The 19,908-nt window shown below is 35.8% G+C and overlaps 1 protein-coding gene across 1 annotated transcript; it reads right to left on the bottom strand.

Moving 5' to 3' along the window:
- Positions 1 to 3,338: 3,338 nt before the first annotated feature.
- On the bottom strand, positions 3,339 to 16,194 carry LOC102801373 (cubilin-like). Its single transcript, XM_006821432.3, has 4 exons — positions 15,948 to 16,194; positions 15,194 to 15,242; positions 4,909 to 12,774; positions 3,339 to 4,235 (listed from the first exon to the last, which is right to left on the bottom strand). Exons 1-4 carry the CDS (start codon positions 16,077 to 16,079, stop codon positions 3,985 to 3,987), a joined length of 8,298 nt encoding a protein of 2,765 aa, XP_006821495.1. The 5' UTR covers positions 16,080 to 16,194; the 3' UTR covers positions 3,339 to 3,984.
- Between the last annotated feature and the right edge of the window lie 3,714 nt (positions 16,195 to 19,908).

Raw genomic sequence — 19,908 nt, forward strand, 5'->3', positions numbered from 1 at the left:
GGGGGATATCCTGGTCACGTGGCAGTGTTGGGAACTAGTTCCTCCTCTGAAAAGACATGTATTTACGCTCATATTGTAGTTTATTGTATTGATAATTGACTGATATCACGTAAGTAAGTCGAATTCAAGGTTTGCATCAAGTTTCATTCTTTAAGCAAGGATGTTTGTTGTAGTTGTTGGCGTCAGTGATTTCAGTAGTTTCGGAGTTGTGTGGCCATTATGATGCGTGTACTTATTTTCGATTTTCATGAATAGTTAATTTTATGGTGGATCAGTTTGTGTTGAATAAATAAAAACAAAATTATTTTACGTGAGCTGTATACGTGTGATGCACCACTGTAGAGTTGTAATTTATAGACCCGACCACGCCCACTTTAAACCTATTTGGGAAGGCAAGGTCAGCATTCATGAAGACCATTTTGCGACTTCGAATTTCGTTAACGCCACTTATTTTGAAAATTAATTCAAAATTTCTTAAATCGACCAACGGTACTTTATTGGCCAATATCCAAGCGTCGAGCACACATTGCTAACCACCTTCACTGTGACCCCTCCCCCATTATGAATAAAACTACAATCATTGAATCAAAGTCGTGTACATTGTATGTGCAGATGTTGAGTAGGATTTCGATTACACGGGTAACAAATTTATTAAATAATTTATTAAATTCTTAATTTAAATAGTAAATTGTATGTAATATTTGGCTGAAAAAAAAGTTTTCGATTAGTTTGGCGAGAAAAAGTTTAGTGATTTCAATGTAAGTGATCACGTAATTGAATAAAAATGTGTAAATTTGTTTGTCCAAAGAAGATGCGTTTGCCTGTTCTCTGCAATGCATTGACCATTTTATTCAGTCTTCAAATTTAGCTATTACACAATAGATTGCATAATAGATCTCTCGACACCTTCAGCAAAATGTTTACATTTTTAATCAATGCCTTAGTTTACGGGCAATGTATTGCACAACACTGACATGTCAGCCTGAGGAGAGGTTCAGACCTATAAGACAAGGGAGGAAACAAAATATGCACACATTTTTCTAGCTGCCGAAAATCATACCTCAAAATACAAAATACCTTGTCCAAACTAGTTACGAGTGCTTATAAGACATTGAACTATCGCAAAATGTTGGCCGATTACATGTAAATCATATATTTTTCCAGATTTTACGCATTTATGACGAAATTTGACAATTTCTATTCTCTGTAATACCAGCCTTCAAGTTGTGTCAATCTGCGGATGCGTTCATTTATACACAATTCTGTATTGTCTTACCTGTCTTTCTCGATTTAGTTGAAATATCAAACAGGATGCTTCAGATTATGCATAGTTGAGAGCGCGTTTGATTATGCATAGTTGCGAATTTCAAACTCTGGCAGCAAAGAAAGGAAATGCAGTCCTGGCGTTTGAGGGCGCGGACGCATGCGCAGATTGACACAACTTGAAGGCTGGTATCACAGAGAATAGAAATTGTCAAATTTCGTCATAAATGCGTAAAATCTGGAAAAATATACGATTTACATGTAATCGGACAACATTTTGCGATAGTTCAATGTCTTATAAGCACTCGTAACTAGTTTGGACAAGGTATTTTGAGGTATGATTATCGGCAGCTAGAAAAATGTGGGCATATTTTGTTTCCTCCCTTGTCTTATATATAGTGCAAGCTGATCGACCGGAAACAAGTATTAGTGATTTTTGTGGTTTCGGAGCGTGACGATTAAATTTAATATCATATGCTTGCTTTACATTACTAAACTGTTTTAATTCCATAATTTCTATTATTTTGAGCAAGGGTAAGGTCCTGTACCGGGACGGCCCCATATACGTCCACGCATTGAGACGAATAGATCGTCAAGCCCCTGTGGTTCAGACCTGGGTATTCGACTATTGACAGTATTTTTATTCCATCTATTCAAAAATGCGTGATACTTTTCGAACGAATTTAATTATTACGAAGAAGTGTATAAAATATAGGGCCTAGCTATTTAATATGCTATCTCGGATATCCCAGGAAATATTTCGCAAACCAGAGCGAACAACGTTTATACTTAGATTGCCATGGAGATATTTCGACAATTGAAAATTCAACACCAATCGCAATCCTGGAACAAGAAGGGTATTCATAGTTACGGTAATAAATTCCCATTCACAGGTTATTATCTAAACTGTTGTTAAAGTTCATCCCACTGCATTAGAAAAGCACGAAAATGGGGGAGGGGGCGTTGATCTGAGCGTTAATTTTCTTTGCGATTCGCAAATCGAAAAAGAGTTCCATTTATTAAAATGTATTTTTTGGTTGGTGGTCAAAGTTCACCCCAATGCATGGTGTAGATCTGAGCATTAGTTTTCTTTGTGATTAGCAAATCGCAATAGTGCTCCATATATTCAGAGGCGTCGGCACGACATTTTGCATGGAGGAGCGGGATCTGCTCACAAACCTCGCGCCGAAAGCCCGACCTTACTAGGGGGTCCGGGGCATGCTCCTCTTAACAATTTTGAAATTTAGACCCTCTGAAATGCCATTTCCTGCATTTAGAGGGGCAAATTTTGCTGACACAAAGTATTTCAGCTTGATTTCGGAGGGGAGGGTAGACGCCCCCCCCCCCACCACCACCACCATTTTTCGAGGGGGAGAGGCGCTCCGCCACTGTTATTAATTTGCATTTTTGGGATGGTCAAACTTCAACCCACTGCATTAGAATTGACGCACGGGGGGTAGTAGATTCAGAAATTTATTAATTACATTTATTAATTTGTATTCTTTTGATACTTTGAGATTCCTAGATATTTTACACCTTTATATCAAAACAAATCCTCGATTTACTAAATACAATCTACTATAACAAATTACTATTAAAGTCTAGCAGTCCATTTACACCACGGTTGGAAGTTAAGTTGCCAGATAATCAAATATCAGACACCTATATTGTAAATATTTACTACACTGAGTTTTATTTATTCTTGTATTTTGGGTCACCGTGACGGACCATGCATTACAAAGAAGATCAATGTTAACAATTATGACACGATTATGACCCATAGGCAAGTTACTACGACAATCAATCCATTACCACGACAGTCAACAGGTCTCGCTTTATGCTGTCACACTTTCACAGAAATCGCGTGACCTTTCACGTGTGACCACGTTTTTTTAAGTTACTAATTTAGACGTTCTATCCTCATATTACTCCGCCATAATCGTAATGAGTTGAATATGTATTATTGTCCGGCGTTTCTGACGATAGCAGTCATAGTTTGGTGGTTGCCAGAGAAGTATAAAGAACAAGACGATTGCTGCAATGCAGAAAAAACATAATATGCACTATGATGCCAATTGTGTTGGTAAATATCTTAAACGTATCGATTTATTTCCATCCACGGTATAACGTACGAGATATGCATACAGAACAATATACCAGGAAAAGTATTTGACAATTAGTATATAATAATTGAATTTGCTATATAAAAGAAAATTCTTATGATATTTATATAAATATATACTCTGAAAAATCGATTATTCTATTACTATACGTGTTTACATACTAAACATCAATATGTGGGTAATTGAAAACTGAGAAATACGAAGCATAACATCACTCAAATCGTGGTTTAACAAATTGTAAAAAATAAATAGAATACTTCACAAATATTACCTGTTTAAGCTACGCTCAATGTGATCGACGATTTAATTGAGTATTATACAACTTTCACATTTTTGGGCAAAACGAATATACATTCCAGAAAATATTAATTACAAGTGTCGAGTGATTTTAGTATTTTCTTATTTTACACATGTCAAGAAAGCACGTATTACGTGTACAGTTGATATAATAATGTATACAAATATTTTCGTAAATCGTCGAGTTATCTATAGCTTATTTATAAATGCCTTAAGTATGACAAATTAAAACCGCTGCAAGTAGGACACAACATTAAACTGTGTTGATTAAAATTCGGTGTCGTAAATTGCATTCTTTCAGTTAAACACTAGGCGTGTCCAGTGGCCAATGACGAACCCATTGATCATACCGAAGTCTTTCAGTTTCACTCTCGTTGTCTGATATAGCAAAGTCTTTTTCCTTAGGTTGTTGGCGAGGACGTTTGGGTCTTCGTTTGTGACGTTTGCAAACCATGATACCGATAATAAAAATAAACATGGCCAAGCAGGCTATAGCCGCTATAATTGCTATTATGAATGTGGTTTTCTGATAATTCCCCAGATCCATATCGCCTGAAAAAAGAATACAAAAAGGCAGTTTAGGTTGACAATTTTGGAACTACTAAACAAATTCGCCCAGCAATGCTCGTTCTCACTCTTTGATATGACAAAGTCCTTTTCTGGTGTGGTGGCGTTGTTTTCGTTTTTTACATTTGCACACCATATACCGACAATAAAACTCAAAAGAGTCATTTCGGGCACTTTAAATAAGTAACATTGAAAGTAGCATGGTAGAAAAAAAGTAACCACCGAAAGTGTTGACATGCTCTTTTATTGGTGATAGCTCGCTAACAGCTTCGGGATAACGTAACGTTTTTTTCAGTATGCCGTGATGGGAGGAATGATTTGATACATTACTCAATGGAATTTGAAGTAGTTTTAAATTTTGACACTTGTTTGACCTCTGACCCAATCTAAACTTGTCCAGTTTTCAGTATTTTCCAGGAATGCCAAAACAAATTTTAGACCTTCACGATGATTTTTGTCAGGAACGTGGGATTGTTCCTCTTCTAATAGTCAATTTGTCACAAAAACTAGGTCGAGGTTTACTATACATCTCAACAACGTGATATGCATAAATTTGGTGGTGATGTTAATATTGTCTTGTCCATACTTTAAATCGCGTTGACAATAATAATGCAAATACTATTAAATACAATCCGAATGAATAAAAGAACATACTCACCCTTTCCCACTTCGCCTCTATGAATGGTAACTTTTTGGATTGTGCTAGTTGTATGAATGGCTTCAGTAGTATCATTAAACTCGCCCATCTGGCCATTCTGTTCATCAACGGCGGTCTTATTGGGAATTAAAACTGCAGCACCTACTTCAATTTCGGTGTAGATAGCATCAAATCCAATACTTTGACCATAATTACTTTGAAATATTACATCAATTTCATTGGTAGAAGTTGTAATAACATTCGGAATTCCATATCCACAAAGTTTCCTAGATTTTATGTTTCCATTGGATTTGTATTCGAGAATCAGTACATGATCATAGTTTTCTGAGCATTCATTTCCATTTGCACTTGAATCAACGCCAAAGTACAAGAACTGCAACCGAATTCTTCTACCACCACCAACAGTTATGTGCCAAGAACAATGTTTATTAGGAGGGTAGTAGTTCGGAAAATTTGGAGAATAGAACGTTCCCGAAGGACCAGTCAATGTAAAATTACAAAGTTCAAAATCTTCACCAAGTGGTGCTATATCACGGGTTTTATATAAAGCTTGAAATCCAGTGCCATAGCCATATTTACTTTGGAATTCCACTTGCAACTTGTTCGTAGTGGTGAATATTGAAAGCGGAAGCTGGTTCCCACAATGCAAGGAAGAGAGTTCATCTTCAGTATCAACATCTGTGATCACCTTAATATGGTCATATACATCACTACAAGTTCCATTGAAAAGTTGAAAATCAAGATCCATGTACAGAAATTGTAACAAAATTGTATTTCCAATGGAAGTAGTAATTCTCCAAATGCAAGTTGAATGAAAAGGATATTGATTCGGAAATTTTGGAGATTGTATTAAACCATAGTCATTAGTTATGTCATAATTGCATTCGATTCTTGGAAGCTCTGAAGTATATGCAGGATGTTCATGTTTTTCTGTTGATGTTGTAGAGGATTCCGAAAAGGTATCTGTTGATGTTTTGTCTACAGTTAGTGTTACTATAGCGCCAGCAGTGGTAACAATATCACCAGGAAGATGCCTGTCGAATTGTGGTGGCATTTCTTTATATATAGCAGCAAATCCGGTACCATGCCCATAATTACTTTTAAATACAATATCAATAGCATTTGAGACAGTTGCAATTTTGTCAGGGATGTCTACTCCACACAGCGTTGAAGTTTTAACAATTTTTCCATTCTCACTGTATTCAACAATATTTAAATGGTCATATGAGCGAGAGCAATTTGTTCCAATCATCCGAGAATCCATATCAAAATAAAGGAATTTTAATTGTATGACCTTCTCTTCTCTAACAATAATATTCCAAGAACATATTTTATGAGGTGGGTAATAGCTCGGAAAGTTCAAAGAATGCAATATTCCCGATGGACCAGAGAGCTTATAGTCACAAGGTTCTAGAACATCTCCAGGTGGTGCTAGATCACGAGTTTTAAACAAAGCTTGAAATCCAGTGCCATAGCCATATTTACTTTGGAATTCCACTTGTAACTTGTTTGTAGTGGTGAGTATTGGCGATGGAAGCTTGTCTCCACAATGCAAGGAAGAGAGTTCATCTTCAGTATCAACATCTGTGATCACCTTAATATGGTCATATACATCACTACAAGTTCCATTGAAATGCTGAAAATCAAGATCCATGTACAGAAATTGTAACAAAATTGTATTTCCAATGGAAGTAGTAATTCTCCAAATGCAAGTAGAATGAAGAGGATATTGATTCGGAAATTTTGGAGATTGCATTAAACCATAGTCATTAGTTATGTCATAATTGCATTCGATTCCTGGAAGCTCTGAAGTATGTGCAGTATGTTCATGTTTTTCTGTTGATGTTGTAGAGGATTCCGAAAAGGTATCTGTTGATGTTTTGTCTACAGTTCGTGTTACTATAGCGCCATCAGTGGTAACAATATCACCAGGAACATGCCTGTCGAATTGTGGTGGCATTTCTTTATATATAGCAGCAAATCCGGTACCATGCCCATAATTACTTTTAAATACAAGATCAATAGCATTTGAGACAGTTTCAATTTTGTCAGGGATGTCTACTCCACACAGCGTTGAAGTTTTAACAATTTTTCCATTCTCACTGTATTCAACAATATTTAAATGGTCATATGAGCGAGAGCAATTTGTTCCAATCATTCGGGAATCCATATCAAAATGAAGAAATTCTAATTTTATGACCTTCCCTTCTCCAACAATAATAGTCCAAGAACACATTTTATAAGGTGGGTAATAGCTCGGAAAGTTCAAAGAATGCAATGTTCCTGATGGACCAGAGAGGTTATAGTCGCAAGGTTCTAGAACATCTCCAGGTGGTACTAGATCACGGGTTTTAAACAAAGCTTGAAATCCAGTGCCATAGCCATATTTACTTTGGAATTCCACTTGTAACTTGTTTGTAGTGGTGAGTATTGGCGATGGAAGCTTGTCTCCACAATGCAAGGAAGAGAGTTCATCTTCAGTATCAACATCTGTGATCACCTTAATATGGTCATATACATCACTACAACTTCCATTGATATGCTGAAAATCAAGGTCCATGTACAAAAATGTTATAGATATTGTTTTTCCAACAGAGGCAGTAATTTGCCAAATGCATGTAGTCTGTTGAGGATATTCACTTGGAAAATTGGGCGACTGTATCACGCCATGATCTGATGTTAATACGTGAAAGCAATCACTGTCAGTATGTTGTGTAATTTGTTCAGGTGGAGCACGGGTAGTTGCTACATTGTGACCATGAACCCGCTCATATAGTGGGATAATTTCTTTATAATGAATTTTAAATCCAGTACTGAATCCATAGTTACTATGAAAAATAACATCAATACTGTTTGTTGTAGTTATAATTGTATCAGGAATTCCTGGACTACACACCAAGGTTGACTTCACAACATTTCCACTTTTGGAGCTGTATTCTACAATTTGCAAATAATCATATGAAAGAGAACAATTTCCCATTGCCATCCTGGAATCAATATCAAAGTACAGAAACTGTAGTTCAATTACTTTGTTATCTTCAACAACAATGTGCCAGGAACATAATGTATTTGGTGGATGGTAGCTCGGAAAATACAACATGCCTGCAGGTCCAGTTTTGGTGAATTTACAGGGAGGCGATATGGATGTAGAAATTGGCGTATTGCTTGTAGTTTCCTCTGGCAATGTAATATAATCTGGCTCCAGAGATTCGAATGAAACTTGAAATCCAGTGCCTTGTCCAGACATACTTTGAAAAAGTATCTGTAATCTATTTGTAGTGGTAATTAACTCGGGTGGCAAAACCCTTCCACAAAATACCAAAGACTCGGCATTCTCAGTACCAGGCTGTGTTACAATAGTAACATGATCATATAAAATATTACAAGTTTCATTGATTGGGACAAAATCCAGGTCCATGGCAAGAAATTTCAAATGAATTATTTTCTTCAAAGGAACAGTTACTTCCCAAGTACATGTTGTGTGATGTGGGTACTGATTTGGAAATTGAGGTGATTGTATTAATCCATGGTCATATGAAATATCAAAGTTACAGTCACGTGTCAAGGACTGGGTTGTTGGTGACGACACCTCTTCAGAAATATCACCAAGACCAGGCCAATCACGACCATGATCTGCATCTATTTCATTATAAATTGCATCAAAACCAGTACTAAATCCATATTTACTTTGAAACAAAATGCGCATTTCATTTGATCCAACTATTATGACATCTGGAACAAATTTACACAAAGTCAGAGTTTTGCCAACTCTCCCATCTGTGTGATATTCTACGATCTTAACATTGTCATAAAGTTCTGAACATTCTTCACCATCGGTATGAGAGTCAATATCAAAATATAAAAATTCTAACCGAATAAATTTACCTTCCCCTACAATAATATGCCAAAAACACAGTTGATGAGCAGGGTAGTAGCTTGGAAAATTTAATGACTGGATTACTCCAGATGATCCAGCGATGATGAAACTGCACATTTCATCATCTGGTTGAATATTAGCTCGTTCCGGGCTATCAGTCATGTAATCAGACACATATTCTGCAGCAGCTTTCTCATCTACAGATTTAAATATAGCATGAAATCCAGTACCATTACCATATTTGCTTCGAAATTCGACTTGTAAAGTTCTAAATTTTGTAATTATTTCTGAAGGTAGTTCACTCCCGCAATACAATGTGGTAACTGCATCTTCAGTATCAACATCTGTTTTCACAACAATATGATCATATTCCTCACGACAAGTTCCATTGAAATGTTGATCAAGATCCATGTACAATATTTGTAATGATATTTTCATTCCAATCTGTGCAGTGATCTTCCAAATGCAGGTTGTATGTAGAGGGTAAGTACTTGGAAAGTTTGGCGACTGTATCACTCCATACTCTGATGTGATATCAAATTGACAGGGATTATTCTTGTCAATTTCAGTATCATTAATCAACAACTTTTCCCTAATCACATGATCTGTTGAGTCTTGTTCGATTTCTTCATAAAGAACATCAAATCCAGTACTAAATCCATACCTACTTTGTAATACAACATCAATTGTATTAGTAGCAGTTTTAATGATATCTGGCACTTCACTTCCACAAAGAATAATCACTTCTTCAGCATCTCCATGTGTACTGTACTCCTTGATCTTCATATGATCATACTGTTCAGAGCATTCAGGACCAATATTCATTGTAGAATCAATATCAAAATACAAGAATTGCAATTTGATGACTTTACCTGCTTCAACAATAATGTGCCATGTGCACAATTGATTAGGTGGGTAGTAGCTTGGAAAATTCAAGGAATGAAACACGCCTAATGGTCCAGAGGTGTTAAATTCGCAAGACTCATTAACTTGATTCACTTCAAATGATTTGAAGAATGCTTGAAACCCTGTACCAGAACCATACATACTTCGGAATTCTATTTGCAATTTATTTGTGAAAGTGTCAATATCCTGTGGAAGGTCACCCCCGCAAAACAGCATAGTAGATTGATCTTTCGTACCAATACCTGTTATAATTGCAATATGGTCATATAGATGATTACAAGTTGCATTGAAATATTGAGAATCTAGGTCCATGTACATAAATTGCAACACCACAATTTTTCCTACTGGAACTGTTATTTTCCAAATACATGTAGTTTGTTCAGGATACACTGTTGGAAAGTTTGGTGACTCGATTAATCCATGTTCGGCAGTTATATCATAAAGACATTCATCTTTTTGTTGTGGAATATCAACTGTTTGTGCATTATTCACTGAAGATGTTTCTTGTAAATTAGTAATAATACCAGTAATCTCAGTTGTTGGAAGATTAATGTCCATGGTCGTCCCAGGTTGATCTATCTCATTGTATATTGCATCAAATCCAGTACTAAATCCATACATACTTTGAAACGTAATTTCAATTCGCCTTGTGGATGTTTCAACTACACTTGGAATATCAAATCTACAAAACAACATTGATTTAATTACATTTCCATTGACATCATATTCTACTATTTTCACGTGATCATATGCCTCAGAACATCTGCCATCAACCGTTTTGGAATCAATATCAAAATACAAGAATTGCAGGTTTATGATTTTGTTATCTGCAACAGTTATGCGCCATGAGCACAGTGTATTGGGTGGATAGTACCCTGGGAAATTCAAGGAATGTATTACCCCTGATGGACCATATTTGTTCACATTACAATGCTGTTCAAGCTTGTCTTCATCGGTAACAATCGCTAGTGCTTTAAAAAAAGCTTGAAACCCATTTCCAATACCATATTTACTTTTAAATTCAACGCGTAATTTACTTGTTGTGGTAACTATTTTTGGTGGCGGATTGTGTCCACAGAATAGTGAAGTGACTGCATTGCCTGTATCAAAATCTGTAATGACTGCCACATGATCATACATATTGCTACAAGTTCCGTTAATTTGTTCATTATCAATATCCATATACAAAAATTGTAAAAATATAGGTTTGTTTGAAGGAACTGTTATCTCCCACACGCATGCAGTATGTTCAGGATAGTAGTCTGGAAAGTTGGGCGTCTGCACAATTCCTTTTTCAGCATATATTTTCTCAGAGCATGATTGTTCAGATGATGTACCACGAACATGGTCTATTGGATAAGTTATAATCTGACGGGTTGGCGTTGGCGTTGGCGTCTCTGTGGATTGTATATGCAGTTCAGTCTCATCTAGAATTTTAAGATTCAAAGTAGGGTTGAATTGGATCACATCGGAAGTAGATAGTACATTAACCTGATCAGAGGTTGAAATGCTTGATGGTGTAGATGTCTCAATGTGTTGTGCTTTCTCAGTAGTTGGGTGCTGGTTCAAAGTGTTTAAAAAAGTTTGTAATTGTGGTAGGGTTGTTGGGGTTGGGGTTGGGGCTAATGTACTTGCTTGGTCAGAAGTGCTGTTGAATTTATACATGCGATAATAAAGTTTGAAGCCAGTGTATAGCTTATTATTAAAAGTGTTAAATATCAATATCAATGAACCTGATGTAATCGGGCTTGGTAAATCTGCTCCACATAATATTTTTTCCCCAAGTGAATGACCTTGCCAATAATTAAGTACAACAAGATGATCTCTCTGGTCAAGACATGGATTGTCTTCATTAACTGGCGGAAGATTGATGTGCAAAAAATTAACCAGAATGTAACAGTTCGTACATGCTGTTATTTCCCACTTGCATGATAGGTGGTCTGGATATCTTAATGGGTATAAAGGTGAAGTTATGAAATCAGATTTGTTTTCAAATATGCCACCACATTCAACATTGTCACTCACAATGTTCTCTGTTGGCACTATAGTATCTGATTGTTCAGTATCAATAGCAGTGATAGGAAGGGAGGCGACAGTTGACAGATCATGTGTACCAAATCTGGATAGAACAGTCTCAAAATGCATCTCAAAACCAAGGAAGAAATCAACATTTTGAAAGCTTATAAACTGTAAATAGATGTTGTTCACTGGCAGTGTAAATTTCACCCCAGTCTGGAAGCCACACAATCTATAACCTTGTACAACTAAAGTGCCATTCACAGAAGCGTTAAGTAAAATATGGTCCTGTTGATAATCGCACAATCCATCACTTGATGGTAGCGGCATGTCAATGAATATGAAATTCATGGATATGAAACAAGTTTCACATGCTTGAATCGTCCATTCACAAAAAGAATCAGATGGGTATGGGGATGGGTATTTGGGTGATGTGACAATTTCAGACGGTTTCCCTAGTAAATGCCGACAATCATTGTTCAATTGATGCTCCAACGGACCCTTTGTGCTACTCTCGTGTATTTCGTCATTTAACTTTGATATGTCGAAAGCTGTAGCCAACAATTTTCTTCTGAACGATGTTGTGCTCGAAAATTCTTCATTTCTATGTTTTAATTCCATATCACCTACAGACATGGCGGCAATTCCTGGTAACAGTGGGAACAGATTCTTCGGATGTACAAGATTCCCATTATTACGTCTTTGAATGTTTGCAGGCATGGAAATGAATTCAATAGAAAAACCCCTTCCCGTAGTGTAACTGTCCGAATACTGAGATATTATTATCACGTTAGAGCTTGATGTGATGTGCTGCAACCCATGTTCATTGCACAGTGTACAAAGAAGGGGACCTGTGATGGTTTCCTCCGTGATATTCATATGATCACTAAACACACTACAGTAACCATGGCCAGTATTAGGAAGATCTACATCTTTAACAGATATACTTATCTGGGAACCATATGGAGCCGTTATCTTCCAGTGACACGAGAGATTATTGGTGTAGTTTTTCGGATATCCCAGTGACGTCACAATCCCTTCCTCTGCCACGATGGATCGTCCACATGCTACGTGAAACAGAATGGTTTGGTCAGTAAAATATCATTGAGCTGTTTTTAATTGATGTATACAATAAAGACCCCAGTACATGCGCATATGAAAAAATATACCAATCGAGGTTTAGGCTTGGAAGACAAATTATAGAAGCAAAACATTTCCAAAAATTATAGAAATTTAAGGTTTCACCCTGAAACGCCAAAATATGGGAGAGACCAGTACTGTATTATTAAATGATACCAGAGAAACATTTGTACAGGTAATGTTTGCATTATAGTAATGGGGTCAGCAAATGTCTATCTACATACCCCAAGCCAGCAAATTACAAAAAACTAGTAAAACTGTTACACTTCATTTTTCAAGCCCTCCACCGATGGGTGAACGGCAGGAAAGACCCTTATTGGGCTGAACATTCACATTAGAAAACTCGCTATAGTTATAATAATTAGGGCTTCAGCATTTGAACACTGGGGAAAGGAATTGACAATATGTGTCGATGGCGAAGAGAAAACAATTTAGAAAATCACTTTTTTATCTAAATGTGGGGGAAGATTAATGCCACACTAAAACATTCTTGTTAGATCAGGTTATAACGATTTTTTGTTTGTTTTGACGATGTTTTTAGTTGTAACACGTTTCTTGTCTTGGTACAGTGAACGGCAGAAAGCTGTACTTCACTTTATAATTGTATTTAAAAATATACAGATGCTCAGCTTCATTCGAATTTAAATATTTAAAAATGATTGCGCGCGCATGCTTCAGGTAACGCAGGAACTGCGACGGCCAAAGATAAAGTGCTTGCAGATCGGATGATGTTGAACCAACTCATCAATAGTTAATTAAAATTGGTAACGATGATGTCAGAATACCATTTCCGAATCGGTCAATTTTAATTGTACCAGCCATTTTGATTTATAACAAGTTTTATTTTACAAAAACGTTTATAAATCCCTAAGCTTGTTTGCCGTTTAATGCATGTCAATGAGAAAACTAAAACCATTGAATCCAGTGTGCACACAACTGAAAATCTGGCGAAAGAAAATTAATTAGGCCAAATCTGATATGGCATAAAGAGATTTCCGCTAAATTTCGAAACTAGTACTGTAACAACAAAAGCCGCAAATAATTTCCAGTTGAATCCCCCGTTCCAGTTCCGACGCTAAACGACGTGCGATCGATGCCCTTTATATGGAATTGATAAATTTACTTTATTTCAATCATAAATAAATAAATACAACGCGTAATTAAATTAAATGTATTGTCATCGTCCGAACATGAAATGAAATTCACGGTATTTGAAGCACCCGCAACACCGTGAATAAAACAAATGTCAAGTATAACGTTAGTAAAACAGTTGCCTTCAAAACTGAAACATTACTCCACACTACGATATCCCCTCACATAGTAGCGTTAGTGAATGGTGATAACGGCCATGTGCTTATTTTAATAGGTTGCTTGTAGACATAGAAACATTTTAATAATCTTAGGAGGTCACTATTCGAAAAATTACAAAATGTTATCTCGAAATGAACATAAACCATCAATTATCAAAGCAGCAGAGTTTTAAGAATAACAAATGGCATATATATATTTCACTAAAGTAATTACTACGAACTATAGAGACAATCTTTTTAAATAGCAATACAAAGACAAAACAAGTGGTAAAATATTTTATTAAAGGCAGATACATCAGTTGCTGATTCAACACTGAAATTTAGAAACAACCTATCACACTTTATTAAATTATTTAGTTTGTTCTTTAGGTTTCAAATAAAAGGAGAGAAATTGGGTGGCAACATATGAATTCGAATATAAGAATAAAACGAATACTACATGATCAAATCAGTATGCCGAGTGCTTAGTCATACTATCGTCATCACAAACCCTTTCTCTTGTTTTGTATAGTTGATTGGCAGTTGCATCCAACAAGCCAATCAACGAGCGCAGTGATGTTATTTGAAGATGTTCGATTATTATTACATCAATTATTAGAAATCCTTCGTTTCGGTTTAAATTGTAGAGTTTATACACATTTATAAAAATAGAAAAAAGGATTAGAGGTGTCGATGGCACTGATCCAGATTGGCAATCTCGTGCACCACACCCTGTTTAATCGCGAATGAATCCGTGTACATATCTAATGCACGTATATACTAGAGTCGACCTGCATTATAAAAACAAACATTCACTATATCTTGCATGTAGAGAAAAAATAGGTAAATGATTAAGTTTGATCGAGAGATTGTTACAACGGTGGATTTCTAAATAATCGGATGCTCGAAAGAATGTGCAGTGATATGGAGACTGGGGGTAGCTTACTGACCTATATCGGTGTAATGTTGCTTGTAATGATGAAACTATTTAAATTTACTGTAATTACAGGTGGCATTATAATTATATTGCTCTTTAACAAAGTAGTCACAGTCTTACCTTCATTCCATCTATCCACATCTGTTGTAGAGCCAGTAATAGATTCAACCTGCAGTCAATAATAGATTATATCTCGTTATTAAAACAAGTTATGAATATTTTGTTTGGTTATCTACACTGCAGTATACTTGTACAAGTTGAGTCGAAGCATACATACAAAGAAGAATTTAATACATCGAAGAAACCTGTGAAGTTGCTCTGACTAGCATAATCTCGTCTACAAGTTCTTGTGAGACCGAGCGGGAAGACAAGTTTCTCATCTCGCTCATCCTACTCGCTAACTCTCCCATTCGCTTATTCACTAAATGCACATACTTTCAGTGAATGTGTCAAAACCAAATACTAAATTAGTAATGTCATACATTTCAGTTGCAATCGAATCTAACCAGATGTAGCGTAGAAAAATAACGTCTAAGAAGCAGCCAATCAAAGAAAATGTTCCAATGACAATGTTACTCTATCGGCCAACATAAATCTCAGTTTCACCATTTATTGTAACATTTATAAAAATGGGTGTGTTATGTCGGTAGTTTGTACTTAAAATCAAAGAATATAAGAGCGTACGTAATCGGGTGTGATTATTCGAGAACTATAAAAGCCTTGCACACAATTGATCTTTGGTATAACTCGTGGTTTCATTAGTTTATACCATTACTTTTCACGAGATGCGATAATTTCGGCCACCATTTCAAAGTTGTGTCATCAACAGAAATGTGCATGAATTGAGCGTTTCTTGACAAAGTCTATTACTCACCTGTGGAACTGCCGGAACCGACGACGTCACGCAGTTTTGAAGGAAAACCAGAAAAAACACGATGAGCCGCCTGTCCAGATAAGCCACGCAACCCTTTGTAATGCAGCTCATTGTATATTTCTTTTTTAACATTGACTATCGTACGAAGGAAAGAGAATTCGACATGGCCCGGTCGGGGAGACGTTTAAGAGCAGCACAATTTTGACGACACCTAATTGGTCCACAACAAACTAGTGCAACGTGTCTGATTTGCATATAAGGTGACATGCGTGGCATTGCAAATGAAATGTACTACTAGGTTTGTTGCACGTATGATTTAGGATTTTGAGGTCCAACGCAAGGAAGAGTTTTTCAATCTACAGTATTTTGAAAACAAATTGTATTGAAAAAATTGTAAAATACGATTTGTTATATTTATATTTTTTAATCTCGCGTTTTTCTGATTTTCTTTATAGATGCATGCGTTGACAAGTCGTGAAAGTCAAGTATATAAAACTCGATCTCGAACTTTAGTTTATTAATTTATTAGTCTCTATTATACAAACTATTTGTAGCACGTTCTACTCTAAACAAACATAGGATCCCGTAGTGAAGTCCGGGAGGGGCAAGATGACTGACATCCCCGACCATTAATTGTCAATCCTGCTTGAAGACATTTTTGTCTCCAGAAAATTGGTACGGTTTAGGGTTAAATCCAGTTTTAAATTGTTACCGCGGTTCTAGGGGCAATGTATAGTACAATAGTACTGGGGATACAATGAACCAACGAGATTACTTCCTGTTTTTTTCTGATTTTACGCCAACAAAGTCACAGTCGATTTAAATATACAGGTGTACATGTGAAACAAACACGTGTCTTTCTGTTACGTAATTCAGTAGTATCCATTAATTTCATCCAATTTAACCGAATACAAAGTTACTTCCCCGGTGGGTGTGATATTTGTGAGTTGGGACCCAATGAAGATTCGAAAGTTTAACGCTTGAATTTCGTTGACTGAGGTTATACTTCTGCATTGGATTGATTGATCTGAGCATGGAACTATAGTTTATAGTTCCATGATCTGAGTCAAACAATCAATTTGTTCTTCCCTCAGTCTCTGTTGACACACTTACACACTTCACGTAGTGGTAGGTTACCTTGTTGGGGCTTTGTTGCCCTTTAAATACTATTGTAGAATACTATATTTTCGCTTGGAATTTATTTTTGATATTTTCGCTGAAGCGATGCTTCAGTGAAAATAAAATCCAGCGAATGCTAGTATACTTGTTTTCATGTGTCACGCATTAAACTCGTCAACAATCAATGAAAAAAAAAATCCATAAAAAAAACACATGAAATATAATTCCAGCTAAAATAAAGTATTTCACAGTATATTCAGAATCAAATAATTCGTTTTCTTTATTATCCGAGGCCTTAATATAATCATTCATTCTACAGTGCTTTCGGGAAAGTCATTTCCATGTTTAGTTTTATAGTTAGTTTATCATTAATTTATCTAACGTTTCATTCAAATACTCTTTAGACAAGTGTTAGGGATTAGCAATGATAATTCCGTGTTACACGCTGTTACGCAAAGCCATTCAGATTTTGATGATACGGTACGCGCATGTGTCGATTGAGTGACTCCCGCTGCACATGTGCAGATTGGGTAATCCTTTTCAAGGGGCGTATTCGTCGGCGTTGATGTCACGGTGATCGTTCTGGTTGGTCAACTGCAGTTTTCAATTGTAAATATCAAATAATTGAAATAATCTTCTTATTGTTATTATTGATAATCATCCAAAAACACTTGGAAGTCAAGAATCGAATACCCGTTTCTACGTTGTTTTGAAGAGAAAGAAGAATATTTAGACTGACGTTTTTTTAGATTTTTATACGTAGGGTTAATTGCTGCATTAGCTGATTAGTATGTGCAGTTTAATCCCTGGTGTTGGACGCCAGTCCGCCAATTGAAACAAAAAAAATAACGAATGTGCCTCAGTATGTCAATCATTTTTTGAGTTTGAATATAATCACCGTCCCGGTGTTGAGGGACGGTGATATAATTGACCTGCAACTTGAAGACGATGCACTACATGTATAAAATCTAACACAGGTTTCTAATATGACCACTAGTCGGCAATTTTTAATCAGATCAAAAAAATACTAGATACCATCATGTATCAATGTACGTAAAAGGTTTGGAAACAATCTTCCATGAACTTCAAAGAAAACGTGACAGACGAAAGCTGAAATTACAAAAATATTCATTAAAAATTGAGAATTAATGACATCGTCATGATATGATCAAATCTCATAAAAAAGAATATATGTACCAAGTATAAAAGCAATAGTGGTAATGGTTTTCATTTTTTTAGTGACGAAGTCAATCAGCCTAGACATGCCTGAGGAACCTGCATAAGACATAAGTGTAAGACATAAATGGCCACCAGTTGGTAAAAGGTTGTCAAAATAGAAAACAAATTGACCTGCCTAGGTGTACCATTATGTTTTGTCTTTGTACTTGGTTCCAGCAACAAATTCAGTCATATGAAATGGCCAACAGAAAATTGTATTGTAACAGTGTTACGTTTATGCCATATAACAAATAATTAGTGTGAATTGATAGTGCACAGGACAGAAGTGTCAAAATTATGGTGTATACATACATGGTGGCCAGGGAATGAATGATTCAATTCAGGAAACAAAATTACATGCCTAAAGGTCCATGATGTTCATTATATCATAGACCCTCCAGTAGAGGGTCTATGATTATATGGACCAAGTTTGAATTCAATCAGTTAATGAGTAACTGAAATCCATTTCCAGAGTATATGACCTGATGTGCGAAGTTTAGACTTGATTAGTTCAGGCATGTACGAGATATGGCTCCATGGAACTGCATTTGTTTTAACAAGATGACCACCAGTCAGCAATTTTGAATTTAATGGTGATAAAAATCTGATGTGCACCTGAAATCTACAGATAATATACAAGATCCTGGTACAGATTTCGAAGCAGCAAACACTTTTTTTCTCTCCTACTTTTAGTTTTATACAAAAATGTCCTGTGTCACTATTGTAATCGCCAAAATGTGGGCACTCAAAGCATAGCATATACCCTATATACCAACGTTGTATATTAAATCACTTGCAAGTGGAATCAAAGAAATTTTCTCCTGTGTGCTAAAGTGGTTGAAAGCATGAAGTTTGAACAAGGAATACTGTATTTACTATATTAGAAATACATCTACAATTCATATGAAACAAAATATGTATATATTGCATGCAAAATCATCAGAGTATGTCTTATTTTGACCACTGACTTGTCTTTGTCTGAGATATTACAGTTATGCATATTAATGAGGTCACATGAGCCCATTTGTACAAGATAATTAATATAAAAAAATACCAACACCGAAGTAATCAGATCTGTGGATTACTCAAAAACACCAATTTACAATGTTTCATCAAAATTTAGTGGTACCGGTACTCAATATATCTGAATCATACAATTCGACTCTAAATTAACAATGTATATGGTTTATCTAAGAGCACCTATGTACAAGTACCTAGTTTCAATGAAATCTGATGATTGGCTGAAATATTGATGGAAATGCTAAAAATTCATGAATTCATATGCAAATTATGTCATTAATATGCAAGATTTCAATCAAAGACAACAGTTTTGTGTATTATCCAAGAACTACATTTCATTGAAATCTGTTAAATGGTATTTTAAAGACCAATGCAAAAGCTTAAAATTGGCTAACATGTGCACACACAGCAATTTTTAAACAAAATGGTCATTAATTTGACAAATTTGATCAAAACACAAAAAACCACAACCTACAATATCAGTGTGTAAACTTTCAAATAAATAAGGTGATATATTGATGAGGAATCTGCATAGAAATGAAAACTGGCCACAAATCACATTTTTGTCTGAAATATGACATGCATCTGACATAATATGCATGAA

Source organism: Saccoglossus kowalevskii, chromosome 2 (genome assembly GCF_978046115.1).
Source record: "Saccoglossus kowalevskii chromosome 2, keSacKowa6.1, whole genome shotgun sequence".
Lineage (NCBI taxonomy): Eukaryota > Metazoa > Hemichordata > Enteropneusta > Harrimaniidae > Saccoglossus > Saccoglossus kowalevskii.

What these genes read in the sequence shown, in the direction of transcription:
- LOC102801373 (XM_006821432.3), bottom strand. Translation starts at nt 16,079, where the DNA reads ATGTTAAAAAAGAAATATACAATGAGCTGCATTACAAAGGGTTGCGTG. An exon ending in CGGTTCCGGCAGTTCCACAG is followed by an intron (nt 15,243 to 15,947) that starts GTGAGTAATAGA and finishes TATTGACTGCAG; the next exon opens with GTTGAATCTATTACTGGCTC. An exon ending in TAGAGGCGAAGTGGGAAAGG is followed by an intron (nt 4,236 to 4,908) that starts GTGAGTATGTTC and finishes TTCTTTTTTCAG; the next exon opens with GCGATATGGATCTGGGGAAT.